Here is a 21885-nt window from a genome sequence, read left to right as displayed (position 1 = left end):
ACGGTCAGGCCACAACACTTCCCCTCCTGAGTTATATGTGCAAACCATTGTTGTTCAGACATGTGAAGTTTTTCCATTCTTTTTCTATGTATAACATTTTTCAACATTTATACTTATTTTTTATTTCTTTTATTACTTAATACTGTGGACCCAACCTGGGTGAATCCCATCCCTGTAAGTGAATATTACCACTTTAAATGCTCAAATCTTCTGTGGTAAATGAGAAATGATAATTCATGTTAGGGCTGTAGTAACGATTAAATCGATTATGAAAAAGAGTCGTCCAGCTGAATCTTAATACACAATATGATACACAATACAATGAAATACACAATCTTAATCACCAGAATTAACTTTTCGATAAATCTTTCAGTTTTTTCTGTAAAGCATGACCATGAAAGTGTGCCATGAAATTGTCATTGTGAAACACAGCACAGCCCTCGGTGCACACAACGAAATTTTACTTCTTTTAACCATCACGCTTGGTGAGCAGTAAGGAGCCGTGAAAGGTGCCGGAGGATCAGTGTGGGGACGGTGCTTTGCTCAATTCAGGTTTCAGGATTTTTTGGCGGTTCAGGATTTGAAATGACAACCTTCTGATTACAGGTTTGTTTCCTTACTCACTAGGCCAACAACAGCCCCAGTTGGCTCCAGTTTGAAAAACCTGCTTGTCCTACAAGTTCTGCGCCAAGGTTCTGTGGCAGATTACGAAAAGTTGCAGACATGCACAGCTGGTGTCCCTATTTATCTTGCAAAGTCAGAGCATCAGACGGAACCAGCTGTTGTAAAGTTTGACCTCCATTATAATCTGGCACATGACGGCAGCTGTGAACATTTCAATACAAGACGGGTCAGAGGGCATGTTACATGATTTAGCAATCCAGCAATATAGATTCAATGCATCATGCCCAGCATTTTTGTTAATAACTTGCATCCAAATCATACCAGCACCCTTACTTTTAAATGTTGATAGCCAGCTACATTTGACCACCAGTGTGATAACCAGTTACAAGTGATTTGTTGAATTAATATATATACACACACCCATTGTGCAGCAAACCTCTGGCCAGTAATATATGTAAAATATAGGTAAATTTACTTGGTATAACTGCAATACAACCTAACACGAGTATTTCACGTAAGAGCCTCATAAAAGTGGATTACCGTTAGGAAATTTGGTTCAAGACCTTAAGAAGGAGCTTTATTACCACCACAGGGCATGCAATCTATATCTGATACCATGTCAAGCTGCAAAGCTCTGGTGGCTTACAAAGGATTCATATACATATAGATCTATTTCCTCTCTGGAATTAGCTGGACAGCACTGTGTCCACAGTCCAATTACAGTACATACACACCATTTTCTATGAATCATACATGCTCTGAGAGGACTTTCTGTTCAAATCTGATGTGCTAAACTTAACCGCGTTCGTTTACATTCCATGTAGTTAATATAATGTTTGAGTTCTTCATATGAATATTGAAAAACATTCACTGAATCTTTATAAGGAAATACTTACTTTCCAAAATTTAAATTATTTTTATTTTTTATGTTAATTTAATAAAGTCACTCAGATTTTAAATGCATGACACCCTTCTGCATAATTTAGGTATTTGATGAGTCTGTGTGGAAGAGGCAGAAGGTGAAGGAGTTTTAATCTCTGTTGTCCGACCTTCTCTCGGATCGCCAGTCGGCAAAGATGACCAAGATGATGTGGATTCTCTGTAAATAAACAATCAATTCATTCAGCATGGACAATATGATCACAATGCAATCTACTGTTAATTTGTGTTGCACACCTACTTGTTCTCTCCTTTATAAGGACCCAGCCATTGTGAGTGTCCAGCAATTCCTTGAGTTTGGCACAGAGATTCACTTGACCCACATAGTCGAGCAAAAGAGCTATGATGGGTCCTACCCAACATCTGACTGAGGGTTTGGAGATCACCTCACAAAACTGATGACATGACAAACTCAGTCAAGCAGTATTCAATAATCTGCATTTTATGAATAAAAATGTATTGAGAAGCTTAAGTAAAACTAGTCAAGGAAACATGGCTGAAGAAGCAAAATGTCATGGATTTCTAGATCAGCAGAAATTTCCGGTCCTTTCTATAATGAAGGATCTTGTTGGTTCAGCAATTCTTTTCTACAGCAGTCTTGGGTATAGACTTTTGACCAAATAAGCCAGGAAAAATGGCAACACAGCAGAATCTGAATCAAACATTATGCAAAATAACATTTGCACTGGTGTATTTTTAAGCTTACTTGCAGCGGGCACTCTTCTTTATGGAGGCCTGTGGTATCCTTGCAGGAAACCTTCACTGATGGATGCTGGTTGTCTCCATACTTACATTGGAAACAAGAGAGAGCACAGAGTCCATTGTCCAGGAGGTTTTTTAACATTGGTGGGTTCCTCATGCAGAATATAAGCATGGCTGGGAATGTGGTGGGTAAGGTTGGCATCCCTACGTTGACATTCGCACCATATTCCACCAACAGTCTCACCATCTCAATGTTGCCTTGCCTTATAGCAACCAGCACTGGCTGAAAAATGTCCAGGTTTGCATCAGCACCAGCTTGTAGGAGCATGGCTGCAGTCTCCAAGTTGCCATTGATGACGGCAAAGTAGAGTGGTGTGGTTCGGCAGTCTTGGTACAGGCGGGAATGACTGGGGGAGAGTTGTGCGTTCACATTCAAACCAGCTGCAATCAGAACCTTTAGGGTCTCATCCTCATTGTTTTCAGCTGCCAGATGAAGAGGACTAATGCCACTATGTATAATTCTGAAATTGCTGGTGACAGGAATCAACATGGACACAATCCTAAAATGCAAACAAATTTCATGTTCATGATGCATTGAAAAATTAATGGACCAGGCAGAAATTATATATCTGAAATTATAGCTGTTTACATAGATCAGCCAATCAGGAAATAGCATTTGTTGTTTCTAGATGTGATGCCACAGTGACACTTATGTATTTTAATCATATGCAAAGGACTTAATTATATATAACAGAACCTTTTTTTTTTATTTAAGGGACTGAAACTCCCAAAAAATGGCTCTGCCCTAACAAAGGTTGGGTTGTATTTTGATGATCAGCTTTGTGCTGTCTGTCAATTTTTTTTTGCACTGGTACAAAGTCTGTTTCCGCCACCATTAAAATATCAAAATGGACATAGAAATATATTTATACATTATGCACCAGATTACCAATATAGGACCGTCTTCAAATAAAGGATTACACTTATAATGTGACCTGCCAAGTATATTTCAGTTTAACAGGCAAAGGTTGCAGAACACAAATGTAAAATTTTACAAGATTTTATACAGACTCATCAAATCCATGTTTGGCAGCCACGTGAAGAGGTAGCAGTCCTGCTTTATTTGGTCTGTTGGCATCTGCCCTATGAGACAGCAGGAGCTTCACAATGTTGATGTGTTGGTTTTTGCAGGCTTCGTACAAGGCGGTGGCTCCATCACTTGCTTGGCAGTTTACAGAGGCACCTGTTCACGAAATCCGATTTAAAACATTCCACAACAGTTTACAACAAACCACAAAGACTTGCAAATGAATGATCATGTCCAGACATAAATTTTGAAGCGTAAGAAAAGTGATGACACAATGTCTCCTTGAAAACTCAGGAAGCTACCCTTAAGTTGGCATGTCTTCTGATATACTTTTTTGTTGTTTTCATGAACAGCAACAAACAGATGAATAGTTTAACAGAATCCAGATTCCAAATGAATACCAGAAACTAAGAATAAGGAACTCTCACCTGGAGATTTCCAGGAAACTCTAACATGAGGGCCAAACTGAAGGGTGTAGATGCACCATAAAAGCAAAATTTTACCAAAATTACTCACCATGGTCGAGAAGGAAGCTGAGAGCTGCCTCATTACCCGTCTGGGCTGCCAGAAAGAGAGGCGTGATGCCGTATATGTTGTGATGGTTGACTCTGGCTCCAGCCCTCACCAGCATGTTGCATATCTCTACCTTGCTGTGACACACTGCTTCATGGAGAGGTGTCCAGCCCTGTTTACATCTCTTGTTCACCTCAGATCCAAATCTCAGTAGAACGGCAACAATGTCTGCATTCTCCACCTCACAAGCTTTTCATTTTTTTGAGAGAGTGGAATCGGGGGGTACAGATAAGACACATTTATGCATCAATATATATAACTGTATGAATGTACATCCATGCATGCACCGTACCTTTGTGCAGAGCAGTCTCTCTGTCTCTATTGCTGGTGTTGGGATTTGCTCCTTTCTCCAAAAGGCATGCTGCACAGCTCATGTGATTGGCTTCCACAGCCAGCAGGAGAGGGGACTTTGCCTGACTGTCACAAGCGTCAATCACTTCAGGATGGACTAAGAGAGGAAATTAAGATTAAACAAGGTTGAATCATGAATCTCACAAAATGAGTTTGTAGTGGATGGTGTTTTTTTCTATGTGGAATTAGACATTAGACTGGAATTGGTCAGCATGTAAGAGGTATATGCTGACCTATGACCTACACTTTTAGAAAAGTGTTATACAGCCCATCCAGGTTGTAACAGTTAACACAAATTCAACAAACACCCAGTTTGAACACCAATTTGAATAATGTGTTGTATTCAAGATTCATGGGGGTTTATTGTCAATACAGCAGGATACACAGCCTACAGTGTTTCGAAATGTTGTTTCATACAGGCCCACATTAGTGCATTTCTAAAAAAAAAAAAAAAATGAATTTGAGGAAAATTACTCTGACAGGAAAATTACTCTGAAAACTAATCGGACAGTCATAGGAGACAGCAGCCACTGTGATTGCTGCTGTAAACGTCCTCTACAAATATGCAGACAGACTGGAAGAAATGAAATTGAAATTAGACTCACGGTGCCATAAACCGCAGAGCACAGCACAGATGTACACACAGATCAGGTAGGTGTCACAGATTGGGAAGCCACATGTCAATAATTGCTGCTAAACACTAGAGCTGATTCATTCATACTGGCTTATGATGCTTTGTTGCTAAGTTTCACTTTCTCCTGCAACTTCACTGCACCTGTCTGCAAACATGAAGTGACGTGAAGCACAGCAAGCACAGATGCAATGAAATGTGTCCTCTGCATTTAACCCATCACCCTTGGTGAGCAGTGGGCAGGCATGAAAGGCGCCCCGGGGAGCAGTGTGTGGGGACCCATTGCTAACATGGATTGAGAGGCTGCAGTGAAACTATGTGTACAGTAGACCACATATGGTAGATTTGTGAAATACCTGCCAACAGGACTCTGAGACATTCCTCCTGCCCGTGGGCGGCAGCTTCATGTACAGGCAGTCTTCCCATCACGCTCATTTCTTTCAGGCTCCTCCTCGTTCTGATCAGGTCTAGTAAAGAGGCCACAGAACCACGTCTGATCACTGCAGCCACAGCATCAGCAGATCTAAACAGGAACATGAGTGTTCATCCAAGATATAATTACAGATTTAAGTTTTTATCCAGCTGAGGATCTAAAGACAAGAACATACTCCTCAGGCTCAGCGAGAGTGTAGAAAGTCCCATCGTATCTTCTCCACGCGGCACAGCGTGTGCCGTCACTGCCGACAAAAGAATAGCTCCTGGTTGCGTCAGATGTGGGGAAGTTTTGTGTGAGGTCCAGCTTCATCTCTCTCAGACTATTATCAATCACAGTACCATTATATTGTAGTTATAGAATTATAACAATCCCACAACTGAAAGGATTTTCTGAAGAAACAAAGCTCTGTAAGATGTGCTGGAAAAGCAAGTCCTCACAATAAATTGGATCTTCACACTTTATATGATGTACACTCCATAATTCCACAGACACAATGGGTTAACGCTTCATATATGACTAATAATCAACATTTTGTAGATTAGCTGATTTTAAAAATGAAAAATGCCGGATTTTACCTTCCTGTAACTAGCAGCAAGACTCCATTCCTCTTTTCAGAACCAACAAAACACTGGTCCAGTAGCAGGAGGACAGTTCAACTCTCGCTTGTCCACTCAGCTCACGTTTCCATTTGCCTTTTTTGGCAGGAGCCACTGAAGTTCATGTTCTGCTGCAGCTGTTTGTCAAACCTCTCAGTTACTTTAGCAGCCATCAGTTATGGAAATTTCTTCTTTAACAGTGTTAAGGTGCCATTTTATCAGTTATTATCATCAGTTATTCCACATGCAGATATCTACTGTTTTGGCAAACCCAATGCCAGTCCTCCCCAGAGTTGTGTAGACATTTCTGTTTACAACAATTTAACCAAACTGAATAACAGAATTCGTTTTTAACATTTATTTCTTGGCAAGACCTGCACATGGCAGTGTTGGCATTTACACATGTGCACTGGCGCCTAGCGGGTCACCCAGCAAACATGCATTCAATGCTATGCATACGAGGAAAACAGAACTGTAATGCAGCAGCAAGAATGGCAGAATAAACCTGGGAGCTTATGTAGAAGGACACAGGAGGAAGACAATTAAGGCTGGGACAGTGACAAAACCAGGAAATAGCTCCACCAACTGGGCCAGGGGCTCATGGATGTTTCATTACATCAAGCCATATGAAAGTATGTATGTAATACCTTTTTTTTTTGGCTGTTCTCAGCCATTGTATCCTGTGATCTCTTAGGACTTCTGGTGAACACCAGACAAACAACATTCGGAATTGTCCATGAATAATGCTTCCAAAAATAAAAAGAATATGGCACATGCCGTGCATATTATCATTATGATAAAATGCATGTTTGGTTTAGTAGCGAGAGAGTGTCTACACATTTGTGTGTTATATACCCTGTGTACAAGGTGTTAGAATTGAAGGAAATGGACATGAAGGACAAACAAAATAGATGGATGAGTACTTATTTCCTCCTCTTTTTATTTCTAACATGTCCCATGCACTACATCTTATTAGATTTTTCCTGAAGTGATTGTCGTTGTGAAGCACAGCACACGGTGACCCAACAAAATGAGTCCTCTGTATTTAACCATCATCCTTGTTGAGCAGTGGGCAGCCATGACTGGGGAACAGTGTGTGGGGACGGTGCTTCGCTCAGTGGCACCTTGGCGGCAACCGGCATCCTTTCCTATGTATGGTCCCCTTCATTACCTGCTAGGCCACCACTGGCAATAGGAAAATACCAGGAGGTATTTTCAGTTATTCACCCCCCCATTGGAGGAACAATACCAAATGTCAACTGGCTTGCAATTACAAATGGATGTTTTGTTCTTATACAACTTTGATGGGCAAGATTTGAATGATGAAATTTTTACAGATAACTTTTTTTTGCTGGTTGGATATGGATGCAATAGATACTGCAGGCCAAATTAACAAAGATTGAATAAACAGAACTTCATAGTCTCCACTGATTGACAGAATCTATTGCTTGTTTGGAATTTCCTTTTTTTTGCTTCATTCACCCATGTTTGAGGATAAAAAGAATACGCTGTGCTATAGTGCCACCATGAGGTGTATTTGAGATATATCTTATACATATACTGTATATTTTTTATGTTTCAATAAATCTCAAAATACATTTATAGATTATAATCAATAAGCTTTGTTGTAGTTGAAACTTTGTTTAGTTGAAGTTTTTTTGTTTTGGCTAAAGGATTTTGTGTAGGAATTTTGGACTATGTTGTTTGAATATTTACACAATCCTACATGAACAACATTCTTCATATTCACATGAATAAGAACCACTAAAAATGACTTTTTAACTTACACCTCTCAAAGGGAAAACTACACAATGTATCTCCAATTCAGTCACTCTTCTGTTTAATCAAACTGTCCACTTAGGAAGCAAGACTGACAATCAAGTTCTCATGCTGTTGTGCAAATGTAATAGACAACAGGGGGCAATTACAGGCACTAACCAAGACATCCCCAATAAAGGCGTGTTTCTGAAGGTGGTGTCCACAGACCACTCCTCAGTTCCTATGCTTTCTGGCTGATGTTTTGGGCACTTTTGAATGTTGGCGGTGCTTTCACTCTAGTGGTAGCCTGAGACGGAATATACAACCCACACAAGTGGCTCAGGTAGTGCAGCTCATCCAGGATGCACATCAATGCAAGATGTGGCAAGAAGGTTTGCTGTGTCTGACAGCGTAGTATCCAGAGCATGGAGGCGTCACCAGGAGACAGGCCAGTACATCAGGATACATGGAGGAGGCTTTAAGATGGCAACAACCCAGCCCTGGGTTCCGCAAGACAATGCTAGACCACCTCATCAGGAGCATGCCCAGGCATTGTAGCAAGGTGGAGGCCACACACACTACTAAGACTTTGATGTAATGTTTTAAGGACATTATATCAAAGTTGGGGTAAGCCTGTAGTGTGTTTTTCCACATTAAATATGAGTGTGATTCCAAATTCAGACCTCCATGGGTTGATCAATTTGATTTCCATCAATAATTTGTGTGTGCTTTTGATGTCAGCACGTTAAACTATGTAAAGAATGAAATATTTAATAAAAATATGTCTTATTTTTGTGTTCCCTTAATTTTTTGAGCAGTGTACTTTTTCTGGTATTTACAGTATATGTAAAACATTTGGAATTCAATGGCTTCCATATGTTTTGTATTGCATGTTTAATGAAGAGCACATGACCGTACAATGACAGAAAAATAAGAAAATGGGTCTAAATTGGGAGACAAGAACTTGTGTGACAAGTACCGTAGTGAGAACCTAGCTGAGGAATAAAATGATTAGCTTGAAGTAAACTGAGTTTTATTTTTTTGGAAACTTTGAAATTATATTACTATTATCTTACAATTCTTTCATCACACAGTCATACGACTTGTCTTCTTCCTATCATGCTTCCTGGAGTTTTTGTAATTTTGCTACTGGGGAACAGTGAATATGGATGTTATGGATGAATATTGATGGATATATATATAAGCACAATGTACAGAAGTGGTCAACAAATGTTAAACAACCATTTGAACATAAAAAATTAACTTTGTACTTGTAAAATTGTACTTTATCTTAGGAATTGGACATTTGGCCACAAAGTCAAAGCCAGGTAATAAATGTATTGATTTGAATGTAATAAATGTATTGATTTGAATGTAACTAATGTACTGATTTAAACTATATATGTTATAAATTATTCTATTGTTATATTATTTTTGTTAGAGATTAATGTACCTAAAATATTCTGGGGAAAAGCTGCCCCTGACTGGTGCAGTGCTCAAAAGTCTTGTGTGCGTTCCTCGTGTCTGAGAAATCTTAGTATCCCAACCGGGACAGGAAGAGTATTGATAAGACATAATCGCTCAGTCCCAAGCAACTTGTAGATCCGTAGTCTGCAAAGCTGCATTAGAGTCCGGGGAGGTGCTGAAATGATATAAAAAGAAAAAGGTGCTTTATGAAAGCTGTATACTTGAAAACTGCTTTTTTCTGTAATGACCAAGCAAAACTTTATTGCTTAACATTATTGCAACCAGACTGCTCCTTTAAAATATTACAGTGTACTAATTGAATTCTGTTAATTAATTGGTGTGTTTCTGGGAAAAACCATTTCATTCTGTTTCCAGGTTTTGCTTGACCCATGCAGGGTTTTTTTGTGACTCTTCAAGGTTTTCTTTATTGGATTGCCTGGATGCTGGTTACACTCACTGATTTGACATGTCCTGTGGGTTTCCCTCTCCTGTCTGTGTAATACAACATTTATTTATCCATCAGCATTTGTGCATGTGCCTCATATGCTGGTCCTGAAAGTGTGACCGAATCAACTAAAGGAACAGCAGACAAAGCTGAGCTATGGAGCCGTCATCGTGCACCAAAAAGGCTGTGCTGTTTCTTGCAGTAATGGCCACTGAAGCGCATATTGATTCACAGACCAGACACTTTCCCTCACAGTGAGTAAAAGTGCCTCACACTATTACACGCATCAAGAGACAAGCCCTGATCTCAGCAGCAAGCACCTGGACTGATTCATGGGGGAACACTTCATTGTAGTTAACACCATCCTGACTTAGCAACCTACTCGCCCACAGATCATTTAGAGTCCTTCATTATGGAGCTTATATTCTTTGCACTGTAATTGTGTAATGACATCACATTTTTTATGTGTATGACCCAGAACATATTTTAAAATTTTCATGCTTGTCACAGTTGTGAAATTATAAGCCACCATTAACATATGACAAGCAACCTAGTCTCATTTAAAATAAAGAAAATTTACACATCCGTGTTAAAAAGCCAGGCTTTCAGGTGTATCAACAAAGAATTACTTATGTTTTGAATTTTTTCCATTGATTTAAGCATTTATATGCTTTTCAGTTGAATTGCACATGCTTTAAGTCCAGTGTGAAAGTTTTGAAAGGATTTTTTATTGTAGTGCATTTATTATGGTAGTGCATTTTAAAATATGCATTGGTAACATATCAGGGGATCAAGTCCCTCCCTAAATTAATGCTCTCAAGCTTTTGCCTTTTTTTGTCAGAAAGAAGCAAACCTGGGGACTGAAAACTATTAAGTCCACTGATACATAATTGTTTAACTCTTGGATAATCAAGACTTTGAAATTGCTGTTATGGTTCATCTCCATATGGTCATCATGTAAACAACCTAGAGAAATTCTCATGGATGTCTACTAAGGTATTTCCAGTCCTATCCTGACACAAGAATTGCTTGACTCATGGATGTCTGGCTGGTCAGATAGTGAAACTATTGAACATATTCATGTTTGGTGTTCACAGACATATCTGACCAACATGCTTGCATGAACATTCCTAAAAACTTACTGGCTTTCTCCTTGATGCAAGTCCAATCACTGTAGCTGTCCAGATGTTCAATGAGCCTGGCACAGAGTTTCACATCCCCAACATAGTCTAGAAGTACATCAATGATAGGTCCTGCCCAGCGACAAATGGACGGAGTAGAGATCACCTCACAGAACTGGTGAAAACAAATTTAATGCACGGGCAAAACACAATTAGAGCTCTGGAAATAAGACACCAGCAACATTTTTTTTTGGGATTTCTTGTGTCACCCACCTACCACACCCCTAAGCAAGACACATAAAAAAAGTGGAAAATGTCCATCAAATTCCCAATAAAAAATTTTATAGAAACTGAAAACAATGTTACAATAATTCTAAAAAAGTGAAATCAACTTCATACCCACGATGAAATAATATAATACATCACACTTTAACTCAGGGAGAGTTCAACAGTCAAAATAAGTGGTCAGCAGTGGTTCTCAAACCTTTCCTTGTGTGACTCCTTATTGAGAGTGTAGCATGATGATAAAGAGAAACTAAACATATAGTTTTACATTTACAGCATTTATCAGACTCCCTTATCCAAGCGACTTAGTAGTTACAGGGACAGTCCCCCCCTGGAGCAACTTAGGGTTAAGTGTCTTGCTCAGGGACACAATGCTAGCAAGTGGGGTTTGAACCTGGGTCTTCTGGTTCATAGGCTATGGCAAAAAATGAATTCAGTAAAGTTCCCAGAAGGAGGCTCTCAACTGAAGACAAGACAGATGAGTGCCAATGACCGGAGATAACGGATATATTTTATATAAAGGGGTTACCTTGTCTATACAAGCACAAAGACACGGAGACAAAGATGTGGCGCCATCTGCTGGGCCAGAGGCACCAGGATGTGACACTTTTTTTTGTTGATCTGATCATTTATTCAGCATTTCATCATGTTGAAGAAGGTGTGTTGGTGTTTAAATGCAAACTAATAATTGACATGGAATTCGGGAATATTTTTTGAATGCACGTTTTAGAGATGTAATTTTCCGAATGTCTGAGCTTACCTGGACACAAGTATTGGAAGGAATCTCAGGCCTGTTGCTCAGGACACCCCTGCGATCTTGTGAGACTTCGAGTGGCGGGTGAGGATCGCTTCCATAAGAACAGCTGAAACAGGAGAGAGCGTCACAGCCATTGTCCATCAGGTACTTGAGCATGGGCAGGTATTTCATTGCAAACATGACCGTGGCAGGGAAGGTTGTGGGGTGAGATGGTATGTAGAAGTTGACATTGGCGCCATGTTCAACCAGCATAGTGACAGTCCTGATACAGCCCTGTCTAATTGCCACCAAAAGGGGACTTAATGTATCCAGGTTTGGGTTGGCTCCAGCTTCCAGAAGCATTGTGGTTGCCTCAATGTTGTTATTGACAACGGCAAAATAGAGTGCCGAACTGCGACGGTCCTCATAACGCTTAGACCAATCCTCAGACAGCTTGGCATTAACATCATAGCCAGCTTCAATGAGGACCTCAAGAACTTCATCTCTGTTGTGTTCTGCTGCCAGGTGGAGAGGGCTGATGCCACTTCGCCGCACTCTGACCTTGTTGGTGACTTTGATCAGCATGGAAACAATTCTGCAATAGTCAAGAAAAATGCAGTGTTACACAATTGTCTGCTGGGGTACTGAAGTGAGTTGTGCTTCTGTAAAAGTGATAATGTGAAAGTGATACACAACAAACACAGCACACACAACAAAATTGTGTGTGGGAACAGTACCTTGCTCAAGGGGACCACAGTGGAACCATGGCGGCTCAGGATTTGAACTCAGAACCTTTCATTTATGAGTCCCCTAGGCCACTAGGCCACCCCTATAAGCCTTCGATCACATGGTCACAAAACTTTAACTACTCTAAACTCTTGTCAGTCATATTGCATGTACAAACTCTGACAATTAATAGTCAGTAACAGTAAACCTAACTATGTCCTTCTGTTGTAAATATAACTTCACTAAAATTGGCCATTTTCAAGTTCCACTAGTGTTGCCTGATTGAATTGAACAATTATGATAGAATAGTTTTTATAATTGAAGAACCAATTTCTTTTCATTATGTACAGTAGTTGCTGGTAAATAGTATTCAGTTTGTCAGTGTCATGAGTGGTTTATGGTTTATTTTTCAGCTAAAACATTCAGGTATCTGGCAACAGCACTTCCCACTGAGCTTACGACATTGTCAATATTGTTAAAACTTCCCAGTGAAGTAAAAATATGTAAATAAAATACGGAAATTACACAGTTAAGAAAATTAATGAACTGTCTTCATTTGTGTTAATTAATTGGGCATTGTTGCCTGTAACTGGTAATCAGAACAAGCAACTAGTTAGGGCAATGAATGGTTAATAACAACCAATCATTTAAGAGCAACACTACTGCCAGGGCGGCAGACACCACATAGATGGATGCTGAATCATTTGCATCTGGTCACTGTTGTGGTAGTTTTAACATTTAATGTACACAAACTTTTTTCATTTTTAGAGAAAAAAATGCTAACTCTGTAACATGTAGCTCGCATAAATGTTACCAAAGCCACAGCAGATGCCACCAGTAGACGTAGCAACAATAATCGCATGACACAGTTTCACCAATCAGACGTAGCCATGCAGTGACATGACCACAAACCACACAAACCATGGTGGCAGCACAAACTCATCACACAGCTCAGACTAAAGGTTACGTTACGAAATAATATCATAAGAATACGGAATCTCAGTATTTTATAATAACCCTTTTAGTTAAATGTTGAGATATACTAAGTAGACCTCTATGTCACGTCCATGCGGGCATGACGCGGTGGGTGCACGGAGAGGAGGACGAGGAGTGACGAGGAACGAAGAATGAAGGACTTTCACCTGACATCACGAAACCGGGGTTTAATTTGTGAAGCACAAGACAGAGGAGACATCCGAGACGTAGACACTGGTGAACATGGAACATAACGTTAAAGACCTGACAGCGAACAGAAACGAACAGGGCAGCTTTATACAATTAACACAGGTGAAAACGATTAGGGAACATTACACAGGACAACAATGAAACTCCGGTACGGATCCTGGACCGGAGTAACCCCCATTTCGGACCGGATCGTGACAGAATCCCCCCTCCTATGGCACGACACCTGGCGGGCCAGACGAAGCAGTCCATGAAGGAGGGAGGAAAGTCCAAAACACAGTCTTAAATGGTCCGAGTGGACAGGAGGAATTGAACGGAATCGATTCGAGTGAACCAGGATAGAAAAGATGAGCAGAGATGAATGATTAATGAATGAATGAATGAATGGTCCGGTATTCACGATTGACGAGCGGCGGTTCTCCAGCGCAGACGGCTTCGGGCCAGTGTGGTACCGGCACCTCGTCCGCCGTCCGCATGCGTCCGCCGCTCCCTGTCAGTCTCCGGCTCGCCCCGCTGAATGGCCGCTCCTCACCTTCAACGCCGCCAGACACGGGACTGAGAGGCAGGGGTCGGGACCCTGCTGAACATGAAGCCATGGAAGGCCAGGGACAAGGAAGCTGGCGGCGTCCTCCCGGCGAGTCGCGGCTCCTCCGATCTCAGCGGGGCTGCGTCAGGTGGCGTCCAAATGTAGGTCAGGTCTTTTCGTCACGTCCATGCGGGCATGACGCGGCGGGTGCACGGAGAGGAGGACGAGGAGTGATGAGGAACAAAGAATGAAGGACTCTTTCACCTGACATCACGAAACCGGGGTTTAATTTGTGAAGCACAAGACAGAGGAGACATCCGAGACGTAGACACTGGTGAACATGGAACATAACGTTAAAGACCTGACAGCGAACAGAAACGAACAGGGCAGCTTTATACAATTTACACAGGTGAAAACGATTAGGGAACATTACACAGGACAACAATGAAACTCCGGTACGGATCCCGGACCAGAGTAACCCCCATTTCGGAACGGATTGTGACACTCTATACATTTTCTGTAGAGAAAGGAATAAGCGTTATCATTTAGCTGTTTTATTTCACACTAACACTTATAATTGGCATATATAAGATAGTTTGTGTGATCAGATTTAATCCATTAATTACTAAATATAGTACTTTATTAAGTTATTCTGGTAGGAAAAAAAAAGATATTAAAATCAAACAATTACTCAATAGTCTTATCATTACATACTTTTGTATTCCTACAAATTTTTTGGATGGCTACTTTATTACTTGTATTGAGTAATTATTATTATTATTTTTGAAGTAGCACTACTCATACTTGAGTAAAATTTTTGGTAACACAACCCAACTCCTATTCAGTCTCTAAAGTTGTCGTTAGTTAACAGCAGTTTACATTTAGTTAAAAAATACAAGGTCTTGGGCACAACTTTTTTTTATCATGCCAGTCTCAATGGGAATGTGTCTAAGCTAAATTGCTAAGAAACATTGCCCAAACGTTATCCAATTTTCTGAAGATATATATATCTTATATATATTACTAGTTACATGGGCTTTTCATTGATTCTGATGATTTCCTTATTGCTCTCTCAGGAGACGAGGGCAAGAACTCCTTGATGAACATGATCAATTGCACACAACAATATCTTCAAAATAAAGGCAAAAGGACAAAAGAACAAGAGGGCCATGGCTGTGCACACTGTTGTGCTCTTTGCATGCAATAGCGGGTGCAGTGAGATCTATTGTGGAGAGGTCATGTCAGAGAAATGCAATAAAACAGCAAATTCAACAGGACGGCCCGATCCTCTATAGAAGCAAAAGTGAGGTCTACCATACAGTGTTCAATCTTTTTGAATGGAAAAAAGAGCTTGCTCAATGTGACTCTCATGATTGCCTCACAAATGATAGAATCAGTTGAGATATTGGCACTGTCTGGCAGGCTTCTCTATATTGTTTTCTAGCACTAAAGGGAAAGCCATGTTCAACAGGGGAAACCACATCCAGACTTACTTAACTGACTTGGCAAAGCCATTGGTGTAGTAGGTGAAGTTAAGCAGGTTTTTTCTGAAAATGGATTAAGATTTACTTATCATTGTTATTTGCCAACATCATGGTAACTGAATGTAATTATGAATTACAGGACAGTAATCTGTGTGAGCCATTCACTTGAGAAAAACATTCTGCTGATCTGAGTTAATGAGATAATGTCTGCAAGTTTTAATTGTCTCAAGTAAAGGGATTCAACATACTTTTAATCTTCACTGAATTCATGATTGAAGTTAAGACTTTATTAGTCAACACAATCCTTACCCATCATTGCCTTTTTGGGCAGCAATGTGTATTGGCAGTAGACCAGACTTCCCAGGCTTATTAGCATCTGCATTTTGGGATATAAGGAACTCTACAATGTCCTCATGTCCATTTTTACAAGCTTCATAAAGAGCCGTGGCCCCATCAGTGGCTTCACTGTTAATATCGGCACCTGTGTGACAGATGAAATCTTGGTTCCTGTTACAATTTCCAGGAGACTCTTCAGGAAATTGTTTTATAGTCATTACCATTTTTTACAAGGAAGCGTAGAGTTTCTAGGTGTCCACTCTGGGCAGCAACAAAGAGAGGACTAAGACCATATTTGTCCTTTAGGCTGACTTTGGCTCCAGCTCTCACCAGCATCTCACAGATCTCCAGGTTGTTGCGGTACACAGCTTCATGAAGTGCTGTCCAGCCTTGGATGCAGAGCTTGTTCACTCCAGCACCATAATTCAGGAGAGAGGCAAGGATTTCCGCATTCTCTTTTTCACAGGCTGGAGACAACAAGGCAGGCCTAAACGTATCTGAAGCTTACAATAATTCATAAAACATGCAAAAGCTGAAAATGTTGTTTTGTACTTTACTCTACATTCTGATTTGACCATGAAGCTCCTCTACAATGCATTCTATACAAACCTATTCCTTTTGAAGACTGTAAATCTCAATGAACTTGATTATCATTACAGCTCAGCTGGGGGGACCAATTCAGTGCACATTTTCTCTGAATGCCTCAGGGTATTGTTCATGTTAGGATTTAATGATATTCAGTAAGAGAATGCCTTTGACCAGTTCCTTGTCTGCAGGAGACAAGGAGGGGAGTCAATCAGAGGTTGACATCCCTGCTTCAAGAAAAAAATGACAACCTGGCTGCGCCTAACAGTAATATATATTTTCAATCATGACAGAGTGTGAACTATAACTGTTCTTTTTGCAATTTAAAAGAAATTCCTAAACCACTAATACCTTTAAATAGAGGTGTCTCCTTGTCTTTGTTAGTGATGTCTGGATCAGCTCCGCTTTCCAGAAGACACGTGACGCATTCACTATGATCCCTGGAGACGGCAAGCATAAGGGCAGTCTGGTCTCTCAGTGTCCGTTTGTTGACCGTTCCAGTATGGGCTTTTGCCAGAAAAAATTCAATGTGAAATGCAATTTGTCAATGCAATGCAAACTTCAATAACAATAAAAATAAAAATGAACTTTAATAACTAAAATGTGGTATTGTGCAAAAGTCTTGAATGACCACAGATTTTTTTATATTTCAAAAAGACGTCTTAAGGAAGGGAACTGAAAAAGTGTCAGCATATGCCAAACTAGAACAGAACTGCAAATCGTTGGCAATTCCTCTTATTAATATATTTTCCTTACATATTGCAGGAAGTGAACTGTAACAGTGTCAATGGTTTACTTGAAAACTCAGTAGTGTTGAATTCAGTTATTATGGGTTAATAAGGTTATAGTTATTAATAATTTGTGTGGTATATATAGTTATATATATTACTATTTGTGTTTCCACATGTTTTAATTCATAGCATAATAAAAAAAAATACTATACTGTAATATGCAGTACATATATACGGTATCTGATTACCTTCTATTAGAATTCTCAGACACCTTGCTTGGCCATAGTACGCAGCTTCATGGATTGGCAACCATCCTAGATTATTTGCTTGCAGCATATCTGTTCCAGGTTGTCGTACCAATGTTCTTAGTGTTGCTACGTCCCCATTCCAAATAGCGATCACAAGTGGGTCCACTTTCCTTTGAAGAGAAAGCCTTGCACTTCATACCACTCACTAGTGTGAGCAATCACTCAAATAAAACTAACATAAAGGCAACATTACACATTAGCAAAACCAGAATCTAATAAGCATGTGAAGCTCATTGAGAGAATGCCAAGAGTGTGCAAAGCAGTAATCAGAGCAAAGGGTGGCTATTTTGAAGAAACTAGAATATAAAACATGTTTTCAGTTATTTCACCTTTTATTTTGTTAAGTACATAACTCCACATGTGTTCATTTATAGTTTTGATGCCTTCAGTGAGAATCTACCAATGTAAATGGTCATGAAAATAAAGAAAACACATTGAATGAGAAGGTGCTTCCAAACTTTTGGCCTGTACTGTATTTCTCCTTCTCCCTCCTCTTCATCATCACCAGGTACCAGAAAAGTACAAAACAGTGACATAAAAAAATGTATGTACTCACGCCTCCTCCTCTGGTTTGGTGCAAACCAGTGTACCATCGGCTTGTCGGTAGGCAATCATTCTCTGCCCATATCCTGTGATGAAGTGACTTATCGTGCAGTTAGTTAAGTCTGTGTTTATATATCTGCATTAGTGAGGAAAAGAGAGACAGTGTTAAATTATAAAAGACACATTTTCAACACTAGATTGAAATACTAGATTCAAAGCTCCTACAACGGCCACATTACATTTATATTTACAGCATTTATCAGACGTCCTTATCGACTTAGTTACAGGGGACAGTCCCCCCTGGAGCAACTTAGGGTTAAGTGTCTTGCTCAGGGACACAATGGTAGTAAGTGGGATTTTAACCTGGGTCTTCTGGTTCACAGGCTACTACCACCCACATGAGCATCAGAGACCATGGAACAATGGAAGAAGGTGTGATAAATCTGGGCTGATAAATCATAATTTCTTTTGCATTGTGTGAATGGTAATGCCAGAATGCCCACTATGGGCAGAGGACCAGCCGGTCAATGTCCTGCCATGTAACCTTGGCGACAGCATTAACGTTGACGTTACAACCCTGCAGCTTACGGGACTTAAAGGATCAACCATTGATTCTTGGAAACCACCCCTTACCTTTCTGGTACCGCCATCTCTCAAGGTACGAGGAAAGCATTCATCTAAACTCTTCTATGTCTTGGAGACTAGGTGTCCAAACAGCTGAGTCATTCAAGAACTAAAAATTCTTCCTGTTTAGAAAATATTTGGACTTTTTCTTGGACCAAATACTTCTGGAATTTTTTTTCTCTTGTATGAACCGTTTCCACTATTGTGAAAGGATGCTGTACAAGTGAACTATTTAGTTAATGACTAAATTGTTTTTATCACACGTCTTTAAGCTTCAAGACATGCAAGTAGCATCACGAAGTGACCTATAAAAACTGAGCAGCGAGAACTGGACAGGACGCTCAGTCACACCATGTATCCATCCAGATAGCACAGGAATGTGACCACTCTGTTCTCTGTGTAAGTAGTGTGTACTCATCTCTCATCTCTCCATATTAAATCTTCATCTACTCACCACAGGCCATCTTTTACATACACTTTATATATATTGAAAAAAATACAAAAACGTTTTGGATCAGATACCGTTGTTATGCAAAGGGTATCTACATATCGGGTCCTAGGGGACCAAAGCAGATTTTAATGATGGAAATTTAAAGCACTTATGTAAGTTGCTCCAGATAAGTGTGTCTGCCAAATGCTGTAAATGTACATATAAGTGTAAAATGTAGTGGCTGATTGGTTTCATTGCTTGCTAAGTGTAATGCTTAATATATGCAATTGTTAAAAGTTCCGCAGTCTTCATTAAATAAATGATAAGATAATGTTATTAAAGTACAGAGAATTATGCAGATCAGAGGAATTGGTGTGATATCTGTTGGAACTGCAATCATTCAGCATTTTAATTATCATTAATATGAGTAGTAACCTACTTGGGGGGGTTGATGGGACAGACCGCTGAGGAAGGAGTATTGTTTCTCTGTGGGGGGTGAGATGGAGTGGGCTCCACGACAGCTGGACTGGGTTTGTTCTGAGCGACTGAAGCCTTGATGCTTTCAGCCGCTGGCGCAGCAGACTGGGCGTCCGCCAGACTGCGCTCGATGGCCAGCTGAATCAGCTCCTCGTCTGATAAGTTACCGTAGAGGCTGTAGTCATCAAAGCCCAGGCTGGTGCCTGTGGAGCCGGGCGGGGAAACGCTGGGAGCCGCCATGGAGGTACCTGGGAGGAGAAAAACAAACGTCCACTGGGATTTTATACTCCAATTCACAATTGAAATTTCCAATTATGTATGTTTTCTAATTTTATCAGCATAAAAATTTCTGAAGGGCAGCATGTCAGTTTAGTTTTTAACGTGTGTTTTGTAAGTCATGTATTTAGTTAGCATGTCTGGCCCATTACGTAGACCCTCAGTATATCTGTGCATATAAATAGAGCAAGAATTCCTAGCTGCACCCTTCCAAAAGCAGGAACTGCGTGCTTGTCTTAACAGGATTCATGTAGAAGCAACTTTATATCACATTGAACATTAAAATATGACATGCTATGGATGTCTGGACCCAAGAGTAAAATTCTGCAGTGGTTCCATTCACCAATTGCCTGGTGCATTCGTTTGCATTAAATAGTGTTAATTCATTGTCATTAATGGCTAAGCCCTTTATTGAACTTCTGATATATAAAATCAAACCTTTACATTTAACTTCACGACACAATCAAGGACACAATCACATTAAGTTAAAACGTTGTAAATGTTGTAAGTTGCTCTGGATAAGGGCTTCTGCCAAATGCCTTAAATGTAAATGTAAGTTAAAGTACTACTATTTACAAATGTGTTTGGTTTCCATTTTTTTTACACATTTGCTATTTGTAAGCAAGTAGTATAAACTTAGTAATTACATAGTAACATATTTCTAATTGTTAGGTCAAGTAAAGCACTTACCCTCCTCGGTTTTTAAAATGTCTTTAAGCTCCGGGTCCTTTCAGTGTCGAGCTTGTAAGTGTGGAGGGTAGCAGTGCTTCCCAGTAGGAAGAGGCCACCTGCAGTTAAAAGCGTGTCAATTGTCTCTACGCTCTGCTTCTGGAAGCCCCATGTCATGCCAGAACGTGACTGGCGCTTAACCTCTCAGATTGTGTTACTCAGGTCATCGGTGAAGAGCAACACCAGGCCCCGTCACTCTCTGAGGTCAGCAGAAAAAGGGGTGGGCAATGGGCATAGTATTGACCGTCAGAAAACCACAGGAGCCATGTTGCAACTTGATCGGTCGGTAGAGCTGCATTCCTGCTCCCCAGTTTATACAGTTTGTGTTCCCCACATTTTATTAATAAACAAATGCATGCAGACAGGTCTTTCCGGTATTGGGAGAGGCAGTAATTTCCCTTATCCAGAGCGACTTACAATCAATAGTTACAGGTACAGTCCCCCCTGGAGCAACTTAGGGTTAAGTGTCTTGCTCAGGGAGTAGTAGTGAGTGGGATTTGAACCTGGGTCTTCTGGTGCATAAGTGAGTGTGCTACCCTCGTGGTGGTACTGCTTGTTCCTGAATTCCTGAGTGCCCGTAGCTGGCGTAATGTTAACCCATTCTATCACCCTCTCAAGAAAGCACTCCGGCACATAGGTATGACCAGGAGGGCATCTCAGGGGAACCAGTATACTCCAGCTCTCCCGAGTGATCTCCTCATCGAGGACTCCTCGTAACGTAGGACAAGAGGAAACCTCAGGGTTGGGCGATGGCTCTGTAGACTCCAGAGTATGCAGGGCTTTTATAGGGGAGTGGATGAGACAAAACCAGCCACACCTGATGCTTTACATCTGGGAGGGTCTCTATCCGTGCTGAAGCGCCCCAGGAAGGAAACGTGACAAGGAACCCTCACCACTGAAGTGCGAGAAAGGTGCAATCTACAGGATTGCGACTTACCCAGTCACATGCGACACAAAACAGAGACAGGGACAATGTAAGTAATACTGAGTGTGTCATGGGGGGCGGAGCCGGCATGGACGTGATGTATATGAAAATTGCCAAAAAAACCTTTGTGAAAACCAGCATTTGTGTCATTCTCAAAACTTTTGGCCATGACTGTAGTGTCTGCATGCTCACGTATAATGATTTGTCTTGGTAGGTTGTTCTCATAAGGCAAATCCGTGGGGCATGTGCATG

General features: G+C 40.5%; 1 protein-coding gene and 1 pseudogene across 1 annotated transcript; both read right to left on the bottom strand.

The window, feature by feature from the left end:
* Positions 1–1571: 1571 nt before the first annotated feature.
* LOC114763709 (ankyrin repeat and SOCS box protein 2-like) lies at positions 1572–5980 on the bottom strand (annotated as a pseudogene).
* Positions 5981–8574: 2594 nt separating this feature from the next.
* asb2a.1 (ankyrin repeat and SOCS box containing 2a, tandem duplicate 1) lies at positions 8575–20893 on the bottom strand. The gene is made up of 11 exons (XM_028953639.1): positions 20670–20893; positions 19666–19951; positions 18186–18308; positions 17570–17739; positions 16942–17097; positions 16227–16472; positions 15979–16150; positions 15679–15732; positions 11776–12346; positions 10752–10905; positions 8575–9339 (listed from the first exon to the last, which is right to left on the bottom strand). Exons 2-11 carry the CDS (start codon positions 19941–19943, stop codon positions 9194–9196), a joined length of 2070 nt encoding a protein of 689 aa, XP_028809472.1. The 5' UTR covers positions 19944–19951; positions 20670–20893; the 3' UTR covers positions 8575–9193.
* Positions 20894–21885: the final 992 nt, after the last annotated feature.

Source organism: Denticeps clupeoides, chromosome 14, assembly GCF_900700375.1.
Source record: "Denticeps clupeoides chromosome 14, fDenClu1.1, whole genome shotgun sequence".
Classification (NCBI taxonomy): domain Eukaryota; kingdom Metazoa; phylum Chordata; class Actinopteri; order Clupeiformes; family Denticipitidae; genus Denticeps; species Denticeps clupeoides.
This window is presented reverse-complemented; position numbering and strand designations above follow the sequence as displayed.

What these genes read in the sequence shown, in the direction of transcription:
- asb2a.1 (XM_028953639.1), bottom strand. Translation starts at nt 19,943, where the DNA reads ATGGCGGCTCCCAGCGTTTCCCCGCCCGGCTCCACAGGCACCAGCCTG. An exon ending in GGCTTTGCCAAGTCAGTTAA is followed by an intron (nt 12,347 to 15,678) that starts GTAAGTCTGGAT and finishes TGACTATTGCAG; the next exon opens with AATTGTTTCCATGCTGATCA. An exon ending in TTGCATCAAGGAGAAAGCCA is followed by an intron (nt 9,340 to 10,751) that starts GTAAGTTTTTAG and finishes ATATCATTTCAG; the next exon opens with CACCTCCCCGGACTCTAATG.